Source organism: Silene latifolia, chromosome 7, assembly GCF_048544455.1.
Source record: "Silene latifolia isolate original U9 population chromosome 7, ASM4854445v1, whole genome shotgun sequence".
NCBI classification, from domain to species: Eukaryota; Viridiplantae; Streptophyta; class Magnoliopsida; order Caryophyllales; family Caryophyllaceae; genus Silene; species Silene latifolia.
The window spans coordinates 122,191,905-122,203,381 of NC_133532.1; the positions used below are offsets into that span (position 1 = coordinate 122,191,905).

Genomic DNA, 11,477 nt, shown 5'->3' on the forward strand with positions numbered 1-11,477 from the left:
ACCAATACTAATAATCTTATCTTTATAAATACCAAAACATTTAAAGCAACCTCATGCATCCACCTCATCATACACAAGTTTATTTTTTAATTTTTTTCCCTAAAAGACCGTGATGGTGGACCCCATTACTTCACATATGTTGTTTATTCTTTGCTCACCTTAGTTTTTATAAACAAAAAATTTGTACGATTATGAAATTATGTAATACAAATTAAAATAATATACAGTCAAAAGTTTAATTACAACAATTGGCAAAATAAATATAATTACAACAAATTACAACAATTGGTTAAAGTAAATAATATTACAACAATTAATAAAAATCACATTTTTATTAATAAACATTATTAAATATGAAATACTAAATACAACTATCAATTTACTAATAAATAAAAATATTAAAGATAGACAATTCAGTTTAACAAAAATATATCAAAATTGGACATACTAACTATCAATTTACTAATAAATAAAAATATTAAAGATAAACAATTCAGTTCAACTCTGATAATTATAGTTGATTCGAGCCAACAAACAAGACGGGTGATTGGTGACATAATATAAACACGATCATTAAACAACACAGTTTAAATGACAGTATGATGTTTAAGAAGTGAGTTATCCATTTAGAGTACAAGACGTATTAATAATAATAAGAGGTACATCAGAAATTAGTGGTTTAAATGTGTCTATTTTATTCTTTGAAAAAAGTAATCGAAGCACCCTATAATCAATTAAATATATAAATTATAAACATGCCATTTATAACATCACAAATTCTCATTATAGATGGGGATATCCCTATACAGCTATAAACGGGCCAAACATGACATATATAACGTACATTACATATATTTTTAAAAAATTTTATAATAACAATGTTTTAAAAGCAATTCCGCGCAAAATTGCGCGGGTTAAAAACTAGTTATACAAAAGTTTGAAACATATAACTACAAAAAGAGTAACCCAATAAAGCATAATATATAATAAGACCCATTATAATGGGATAGGGTGGATGAGGATTGAAGCAATCTTTTGTTGTATAGTTTCGTTCACAAAAGTGTATCCGTCAGTTCTTCCTTTATAGATGATACCAGGTACACGAGCATTGAAGATAATTCGCTCCAATAAAGGCTTCGGGATTGCATATGGTTTAAGCATACCCTCGTTTATATCTGTAAAATCTTGTAACTGTATGAATATGAATGTGTGATTGTATGATTATGAATATGAATGTGTAACAATATTAACTGAATAATTCTGTTTTGTATATTATGATTATGTGTAAATTACAATAAGCTCTCTTGGTATTTATAGGGAGAGCTATAACTGATTTTGGCTAACTAATCCTTAACAACCATAGTCTGAGTAACTACGGTTAGTTGGAGAAGTTAGTTAATTCTAACTAACTGTATTATACCTAATATACCCCCCTCAAGATAGGTATTATTCAAGGACAGACCTAGCTTGCGTAGGAAAAAATGATGTTGTTCTGCACCTAGAGCTTTTGTCATAATGTCAGCAACCTGAACTCCAGTTCTGACATGCCTGGTAGAAAGAAAACCTTCATCTTGTTTCTCCCTTACGTAATGACAGTCAATACTTAAGTGCTTTGTGCGCTCATGGAAGACTGGATTCTCAGATATGTGGAGAGCTGCTTTATTATCACAGAATAAAGGGATTGGCTTGGGTACCTTTATCCTTAGATCAAGTAACAATCTATCTAGCCACACAAGCTCAGAGGTAGTAAAAGAGAGACATCTATACTCTGATTCAGCCGAACTTTTGCTAATAGTCGGCTGTTTTTTAGTTTTCCAATATATTAAAGAGTCTCCTAAGAAGATGCAATAACCACTGAGGGACCTGCTAGTAAACTGGCACTGACCCCAATCAGCATCATTGTATGCTGTTACTGCAGCAGCAGCCTGTGACTTGTAATACAACCCTGCATTAACTGTCCTTTTTAAATACTTTACCACATGTAATGCTGCCTGGAAATGGGGCACTCGTGGTGAACTCACAAACTGGCTAAGATGCTGAACTGTGTAGGACAGATCAGGTCTAGACAGATTCAAGTAAAGCAGCCTGCCTATTAATCTTCTATACTTCTCAGGATCATCCAAGAGTGCACCTGAATCTGTAGATAACTTTAGACCCCTTTGTAATGGAAAAGCTGCAGCATTACAATCCTCCATCTGAAGATCCTTGAGAATGTCCAAAATATACTTTCGTTGGTTAATCATAATGCCAGTTTTGTTTCTTGAGATCTCTAATCCCAAAAAATACCTCATAAGACCCAAATCCTTTATAGAAAATGTCTCATCCAACCCTTTATAGAAAATGTCTCATCCAACCCTTTCTTGACAGCATTTATCTCTGATAATGATGTCCCAGTTAACAAAATGTCATCAACATAGACTAACAAAACTGTAAAGGCCTCAACATCAGGATTGTACTTGGTAAATAATGAATAGTCTTGTTTTGATGGTTGATATCCCAATTTTATTAAATATTTTGTCAGTTCCTTGTTCCATTTCCTTGAAGCTTGCTTCAAACCATACAAGGATTTTCTCAGTCTGCATACTAGGCCTTCATCAGCAGAATATCCTTCAGGAACCCTCATGTAGACTTCTTCATCTAAATGCCCATGAAAGAAGGCATTATTAACATCTAACTAATATAATGGCCAATCTTGCATTGCTGCAACAGCTAAAAGTGTTCTGACTGTTGTTAGTTTTGCAACAGGAGAGAAAGTATGTGTGAAGTCCTTGTCTTTAACTTGGTTAAAGCCCTTGGCAACCAACCTGGCTTTAAACCTCTCAACTGTACCATCTTGCTTATACTTGATCCTATAAACCCACTTGGATCCAATAGGCTTCTTATCCTTAGGTAACTTAACTAAATCCCAAGTCTGGTTACTTTCCAAGGCTTGTAACTCAGCATCCATAGCCTTAACCCATCTTGGATCCTTTTGTGCCTCAGAATATTTATATGGTTCTTGCTCCTTGAATACAGTTGCCAAAGAAGCAACATACTCAGGATCAAACTCATATAACTGATCCAACACAGCAGCTTGCAATGCTACTGACTGTCCAGGAATTTTCTTACCACAGACAAAACTCTTCAGTCTGGAACTCAGCTGCCTTGGACGAGCAGACCTTCTGATCACTTCTTCTTGTGCTAAAATATCATCTTCAGAACCAGCAGAACTAGAACCAGTGTTGACTGGTATGCCAGCAGTAAGAGAGGGTCCTTCTGGACTCTCACTTTCTTCATTCCCAATAGGACTAGCCTCCTCTTTATTATTATGAGTAGACCCTTCACTAGTGCCAACAGTAGGTACAATTATATGTGATGAAGTGACTGGATTGACCAGTTCACTTGGTGTGATATTTAAATTCTCAGTTGTTGAAGAAGTGAAATAGAATTCTTGTTCCTTAAAAATAACATCCCTACTAACAAACACTTTATGCAATAGTACATCATACAACCTGTATCCGTTTTGATTATGGGGATAGCCTATAAACAAACATTTTCTAGCCTTGTTCCCAAATTTATCAGAGAAATTAGGAGGCATAGTAGCATAACAAACACAACCAAATACTCTTAGATTATCATATGAAGGTTTTTGGTCAAATAAAAGTTCAAATGGTGTGTTATTGTTAATGACAGATGAAGGCATGAGATTGATTAAATAAGTGGCAGTAAGTAAACAATCTCCCCAAAACTTAATAGGCATATTGGCTTGAATTTTAAGTGCTCTGGCAGTTTCAAGAAGATGTCTATGTTTTCTCTCCACTCTGCCATTTTGCTGAGGTGTTCCAACAATGCTGGTTTGATGTAAAATACCCTTAGACTTGAAAATAGTGGAACAATACTTTTGCAGAAATTCAGTCCCATTGTCTGATCTTACTGTTCTTATTGTTTTATTAAATTGTGTTTGAACATAAGCAAAAAAATCTCTAAGCAAACCAGGAACTTGATCCTTATTTTGAAACAAAATTGTCCAAGTGTTTCTTGAGTAATCATCAAGAATGGTTAAAAAAATATTTTGCACCAGTCATTGATGGGACTTTATAAGGCCCCCAAACATCAATATGTATAAGATCAAAACAAGAAGCAGCTCTTTTATAACATAATTGAAATGGCAACCTATGATGCTTTGCTAAAACACAAGTTTCACAAGAGAAATCAGAATTTATTCCAGCTTGTATATCAGGTATATACTTAAAACGTTTTACAGACATATGACCCATTCTAGTATGAAACAGATTGAAATTTTTATGTCTTACAGAGGCATTGGCTAAGACTAAACTATTTATTACAGAATGAATCTTGGAATCAACAGCTTGTTTAACAAGATTAACAATTTTGGTTTGAAAACAAGATCTGGCATCAAACTGAATCCTATATAGATCACCAACTCTTCTTCCCTTAGCAATGATAGTTTTATTTGAATGGTCCTGAAAGAGACAATCATGTGCATTGAATATAACAGACAAAGAGTTATGGTCAATCAATTTGCTAACAGACATTAAATTTTGCTTGAAATCAGGCAAAAAGAACACATTGTGCGTGCAGGCTTAACAAGTCATTCAATTTTACAGTACCAGACTTGTGTACTAATTTAATTGACCCATCTGGCAGACCTACTTTGATTGGAACAACAAAAACATTTATGTCAGTCAAAATATCTAAATTATATGTCATATGATCAGACGCACCTGTATCAACAATCCAATCAACAGAAGATAATGATGTATTGGCAGCATTTACAGAAGAAGGAGAGATGATACCTGCAAACTAAGATGAGGAAAGACCAGATTGAGAAGAAGAAATATCAGACTGCTGCTGTCCTGAAATTCTCTGCATAACTTGACTAATCTCAGTAGATATGATGCCATCAAGAACATCGGAAGAAACCACAGAATTGTCAGCACTGGTGGCAGCAGCAGCAGTAGCTAACACAGAATTGTCAAGTGGTGAATCATGAGAACCAGTGTCAGCTACATTAGCAGTCCTCTGATATGGACCTCCAGCAGCAGTACCAGCTTTCTGTGTAGCAACCTTAGACTTCCCCTTATTCTTATCACCAGGAAAACCCTTAATGACAAAACAATTAGCAGGATTATGGCCATACTTATTGCAGTGAGAACATTTGTTCAACCCAAAGCAAGTTTCCCTTGTATGCCCTTTCTTCTCACAGTGATCACAGTGTTTTACAGCAGCAGCAGAAATGTTTGGCTGAGATTGAGTCTTTTTGTTATCAGGATATTTGTAAGTGGCATAAGCATTAACTTCTGTTAAACTGCTAATGACATCAGGGATTTGTTTTTGTCTCTCTATTTTCTGGAGCAAACCTAAGGCCCTGTTAATGGAAGGCAAAGGCTCCATTGATAGAATCTGAGACCTAATTGTATCATAACCTCCATTCAATCCCATCAAGAATTGGACCAGTTTTGCTGTATTTTCTCTCTCGATGAATTTCTTGACCAAAGAACAAAAACACTCATCAATTTTACCACAAGTACAAGAAGGAATAGGATTCAAACCATCTAAAGTTTCCCATAGATTTTTCATTTTGCCATAGTAATCCACCAAAGAAGAATTATCTTGAACGACAACATCTAATTCCTTTTTAAGCTGATAAATCTCTAAAGCACTTGCCTGCCCATATCTCTCCAATAATTCTGACCAAAGTTCTTGTGCAGAATTCACATACTTCATATTATCCTTGATAGACTTAACCAAAGAACTTAAAATCCAACTTTTCACCATAAAATCACATCTAACCCACTGATTGTGTTTCTTGTTAGTTTTAGCAGGTTTTGGAAAAGACCCATCAACAAAACAGTCCTTGTTTTTGGAAACCAAAGCCATAAAGGCATCCCTCCTCCATCCCAAAAAGTCGTGTCCATCAAACAAAGAAGTGACTAAGCTATAGGTAGGTTGTTCTGATTGTGCTAAAAACAACGGATCATCATAATACTCATAAGAGGATGGGGTGGGATTGACAGTTTCAGAAACAGGCATATTATAAATCTTTGATAGAACGTAAAGCAGATGATTATTGTAGCGGAAGCGTAAAGAATTTGAACAAAAAAGAGACGAAATACAATCGAGGATACCTACGAAGCTTGAGAGAAAAGATGATCACCCAAGAACAGATGAATATCCCCAATCGAAAAAACCCAGAAAAAGCATTACCTCTGATACCATGTAAAATCTTGTAACTGTATGAATATGAATGTGTGATTGTATGATTATGAATATGAATGTGTAACAATATTAACTGAATAATTCTGTTTTGTATATTATGATTATGTGTAAATTACAATAAGCTCTCTTGGTATTTATAGGGAGAGCTATAACTGATTTTGGTTAACTAATCCTTACCAACCATAGTCTGACTAACTACGGTTAGTTGGAGAATTTAGTTGATAAGTAGCATTTTAGTCGTATTTTACCCATACTTTTACTCTTATTCAACTCAATTTTGCGTGCTTAATTGTCTAATAAGCTCATTTAATTACTAAGTTATACTAGTAATTAGTCGTATTCGTTACATTTAATATTTAGTCGTATTGTTATTATAATATTAGTATTGTTACTATTATTTTGTTAATATATTAATTTAATGTGTAGGTGAGGCGGAATATTAAAGAGGAAATTCAAGTTGGAATAAAACGAGACGGAAATTGGAGAGCAAAGCGGGTTGAGACGAGTCTTATTATAATAAGAGAATGCAAAGTCAACTTTTGACCCTCAAACTACCCACCATTAGGGATGGCAACAGAATCCAGATCCTGCCAAGATCCTGAGATCCAGATCCTACGGAACGGATATGGATCGCGATATTTAAGATCCAGTGGATAAGGATATGGATATGAATCGTATGGTCGAGATCCAGATCTTACCCTTAGATCCATTTTTATTTCATTTTCTTAAAAAATAAGTTCAGCTAAACAAATAGTAAAATTATATGCTTTGTTCTTTTATTTTATTTCATAAATCAAACCATGATTTTTTCTGATTAACATTTTTTGGTTAAAAAAAGATACTTTTTTAGTGTTATTGTAATTTCATAAGACTTTATTTTTATGTTTTTAGAACTTTAGCTTTATTATTAGTATCTAATAAAGAAAAATAGTATGTTACGTCGTAGTAAAATACAAAAAATAATATTTTCGTATTTTAAGAGGGGCTTTTCTTTTATTATCAAAAGGATATGGATATATCCTGATCCAATCCAGATCATGCGGATCCGGATATGGATATGGGAATTTCAGATCCTGTAAATATGGATCGGATCTGGATCTTATAGGATCCTATCAAGATCCTACCCATTGCCATCCCTACCCACCATCATCACTGATCCCCTCTGCTCACCTGCAACAAACACGAAACTACCACCCCTGCATCACCATTTTTATCGCCTTCTCCCTTTCATTCCCGTCATCACAGCAGCAACAATAACCCGTCACCAACATCAACAACAATCACCAGCAACAATTCCCATCGACATTATCCTCACCAACAAACCTTAATCACCATTAAACCCGAACCCGACATCACCAACACCAATTACATCCTCTGCACATCGTCATTCATACATCCATCACCATTTCCGCCATTTCCATTCACCATCATTCATCATCACCACTGATCCCCTACGCTCTAAGCAGCGATTCCGCACCAATCCCGAATTCAGCTAAAAACCCGAGCCCAAATCAGTCCATAACTCAATTCAACCACAGGTCGCCAATCAACCACAGTCTAGTTCACCACCAGTAGCCGACAACCACGAGCACCCTCACCTCTGACCCAAAACCACCAAACCACCTTCATCCCGCCCAGGGGCGAACCTAGGATTAAAAGTTTGGGGTAGCGAAATAGTAAGCGTACAATTTTTCAGTAAAAATGGAAGTCACGAAAAAATGTGTCCAACCTAAAAAATTCAAATACCGACGCACAATTAACAACCAAATGAACGGTCGACACTAAATTATTAACTTAAAATTCTCATTTTAACACAACTTTACCTTTATTTTATTTTCGACTTATAATTTTTTTTTCTTTATTATATAGCTTTCTCATAAAAAAAACGTGTAATCATAAATCCGTAATATCTAAAGTTTTCACATTATAATTCGAGAACTTATCTTCATTTTACACGATTTAGAAAAATTTAACCATTAATGTCCGTCATTTGAAAGCTTAACGAAATTTACTTCAGGGAGGAAAAAGGAAAAAAGATAATGGCATTATGACTACAGCAGGAATCGAACTCTAGACTATTAATAAGAATACCAACTGCTTCTACCACTGAGCCACACAAGTTTCAACACTTAATTCATGCCTTATATTTTACTTATCCTTTTACTATCAGACTTGGGGTAGCAAATTGCAAACGCGTAAACTGAATTGTTTTTCAATGGGGTAGCGGCTGCTACCCCTTGCTACCTACTGGGTTCGCCCCTGATCCCGCCTTCAACCTGCATCAACCACGACTCCAATTAGCAGCACCAGCAACAACCGCGACTAACCATCAGCTCCTCCGTCACCACAACAATCAGTCGCCATCGAATTCATCAATATTGAACTCGGAATCGAAACCGAGTCAATTGGATACAATTGAAGACAAGTGCACTCCTAGCCGGGTCACCGGCTGCCTCCCAACCGGCTCCCAACATCAATTTGCACTCCCGGCCGGCTACCCGTCTGCCGCCCCCTCATCCCGGCTGGGAATACAATTGATTTCACTCCAATTTCCAGGAACTTCCCAGCCGGTGTCAAGCCCGACCGCCGGTGGACCGGCTGGGCGTAACAAGTCTGCGTTTTGTCCGTTGTGTTTCCCCTTCCCTTTTTTTTTCTTTTCTTTGTTTTTGATTGTTTTGTTCCCTTTTTTGGTTGTTTTGTCGTGAGGGAGGAGATTTGGGGGATTATTGTTAGTATTATTATTATAATTATTATTATTATAATAATTAGTAGTAATTAGTAGGAGTATAGTATATAAAGAAACCTTATATTACACCACCTCTACACCTTACACACATTACACTACCTTAGAAATTAGACTAGAAAATTAGTCTCTCCATTTGTAATAAGAACCCTAATTTTCCTCTCTTATTATTTTATCATGAATCCAAGTTGTAATCTTTCTTCACTATTAATTTAATCCTTCTCTAGTTTATGCAAAATACACAATTACTCAATAGTTTACATTTAGTAGTAGAAATTGGGTTGTAAGAAGATTGAAAGTTCCTCCTTCCTTATTTCTCAATCCAAATTCCTTTCTTGCTATTGAGTTGGTATTATTTCTCTTCCTAACTTCCATTTGTTTACATTTGCTTTTCTTTTAAGTTTCTTTTAAGTTTTGTTTAATTGTTTATGTTAGGATTCCAATCTTGTTGTTTACCTCTTTTGTTTATCTTTTCTTTGTTCACCATTGTTATTCACACCCAAAGATTGAGTCTTTGATTTTCTTGAGTTAAAGATTGAATCTTTGAGTTGCTTGTGTTAAAGGTTGTGTCTTTTAGTTTAATCCTCATCATTTATTAGATTAAATTGTCTTTCTTCATAATTTGTGTTGGATTATTGCATGATTAGTAGTAGAACTTATTCTCCACCATGTTTATGCTTAAAGATTCCATCTTTGTTATTTTTCTTGCTTTTAGAAACATGATTAATGAGTAGTCTTCCACTAGGACTCGGTTTGACCCAACATGAGTAACTTCACTAATTGAATCTCATAAAGGCTAATTATTTGGGGAAATTGGTGAGGGTAGTTTAGAGGAATGATATGGTTTATGGATTGATTTTGGGTAGTGTCGATTTGTGACCCTTGTCCACCAACGAGAGTTGGTTAGGTTGTAAATTGGATACCCGGGATTTGACCCTATTGCTAACCAAGGTTGAGACCGAAAGGGAGAACCAAGGGAGGGTACCTCTAGACCAGCGTTTGAAATCGACCTCCGAGAGGAGGAGTGGGATGACCCGGATTACGATGAGTACTTAATGACCTTGACCAAGTTCTTGATCTCCTTGTAAATGTGCACGTTTTTGGGGTTGTTGGGTGTTGAGTTAGGGATCCCGACCTTCGAACCCGAGAGGGGGGTTGGTGGGTAGTGCTAGTGTCCTATTTCGAACCCGAGAGGGGGGTCTTAGGCGAATTAGAGCCATCTCCTCCTCACCTTGTTACCCTTATGATTAGCCTAGGGAATCGTGATGTGGAATTACGAATTGTTGGTGAAAATAGGGTCCTAGGCTTTTAATTCCTTGAATTACATCATTTTCATTTTCTTGCTTATTTTCCATAATTAGTTCAATTGCATTTTAGTTTATTTAGTTTAGTTGATTAGCAAAATATCAATCTATTTCATGATCCGCGTAGCTAGCTTATAATCTAAGACAAAATTAGTATTCAATCCTTGATCTCCTTGTGGTTCGACCTCGACTACCCTTACTAGTTGAGTTAAATTGTTTGATCGGGTACGACGACCTCTACCCCGCTATCAAAATGGCGCCGTTGCCGGGGAGATCAACGGATTGATATTAGTTTAGTTTTAGATTTGTTAGACTACGTTTATTGTTGTTATTTTTGAAAATGTTGTTCTATCTTGGTTTTCCTCAATATGAAAATGAAGAGTTTTGGGCTTATATTGATAGACTTGTGCAATTTCTTGACTCACTAGACGAGCATGATTTTAGTGAGGAAGAATTGCGTCTTACAATTGAGAAGGGCATGAATAGTCAAGTTAAATCTTTTCTTGATTCCTTATGTGATGGTGATTTATCTTCGAAGTCAGATGATGAAGCATATAATCTTTTTGATTGGTTGAACCGTGAAAGCCGAAAGCCTAATTTTTCTTTGTTGAGTATTGAGGAGAATACTATTGTGGATGTTGGTAAGAGTGTTGAGGATGTTGGTGATGAGTTTGTGTGTGTTAGTGAGGGTGTTGTGGAGATTGAGGAAAGTGAGGATGTCTTAGAGGAGAGGCTTGAGATTGAGGTGGAAAGACCTTTTGAGCAAGTTGAGGTTAAGACCCCTTTTTTTGAGGACGAGCCTTACACCCCTTTCGAGGATATACACACTACTTCCCCTACTCCCTTAACCACACCCACTAATGAGGAGGATGCTCTCTTTGAAGATTATGAGAGTAAGAGTGATGAAGAGAGCATTGTGTTTGAAAACTTAGAAGTTAAGTGGGATGACGAGTTTCTTGAGGAGGAGATTGTGAGCTTTGATAGTGAGAGGGGTTGTGAGGTGCATCTTCTTGATGAGCCTATTTATGAGAAATTTGAGGCACCTTTTTGCGGTGAGGATGAGTACCTTATACCCACCGATGACATTGACCTCATTTCTTATGCCCCCTTACTTAAAATTATGTATGTTGAAGAGGAGTATGATGCTCCTTTACTTGATAAAGCTTGCAATGGTGAGTGGTTTGAAATCCCCCTCCCTTTTAAATTGGATA

The 11,477-nt window shown here is 36.0% G+C and overlaps 1 protein-coding gene across 1 annotated transcript; it reads right to left on the reverse strand.

The window, feature by feature from the left end:
* Positions 1–2,674: 2,674 nt before the first annotated feature.
* Positions 2,675–6,033, reverse strand: LOC141590675 (uncharacterized). Its single transcript, XM_074411244.1, has 4 exons — positions 4,821–6,033; positions 4,606–4,724; positions 4,326–4,463; positions 2,675–3,985 (listed from the first exon to the last, which is right to left on the reverse strand). The coding sequence occupies exons 1-4, from the start codon at positions 6,031–6,033 to the stop codon at positions 2,675–2,677; spliced, it is 2,781 nt and encodes a 926-aa protein (XP_074267345.1).
* Between the last annotated feature and the right edge of the window lie 5,444 nt (positions 6,034–11,477).

Excerpts from the sequence above, each read along its gene's own strand:
- LOC141590675 (XM_074411244.1), bottom strand. The coding sequence starts at position 6,033 with ATGCCTGTTTCTGAAACTGTCAATCCCACCCCATCCTCTTATGAGTAT. Across the intron at positions 4,725-4,820 it reads TATTTCTTCTTCTCAATCTG|GTGCGTCTGATCATATGACA; the intron begins GTCTTTCCTCAT and ends TTGTTGATACAG. Across the intron at positions 3,986-4,325 it reads TTGATTCCAAGATTCATTCT|GATCAAGTTCCTGGTTTGCT; the intron begins GTAATAAATAGT and ends TTTCAAAATAAG.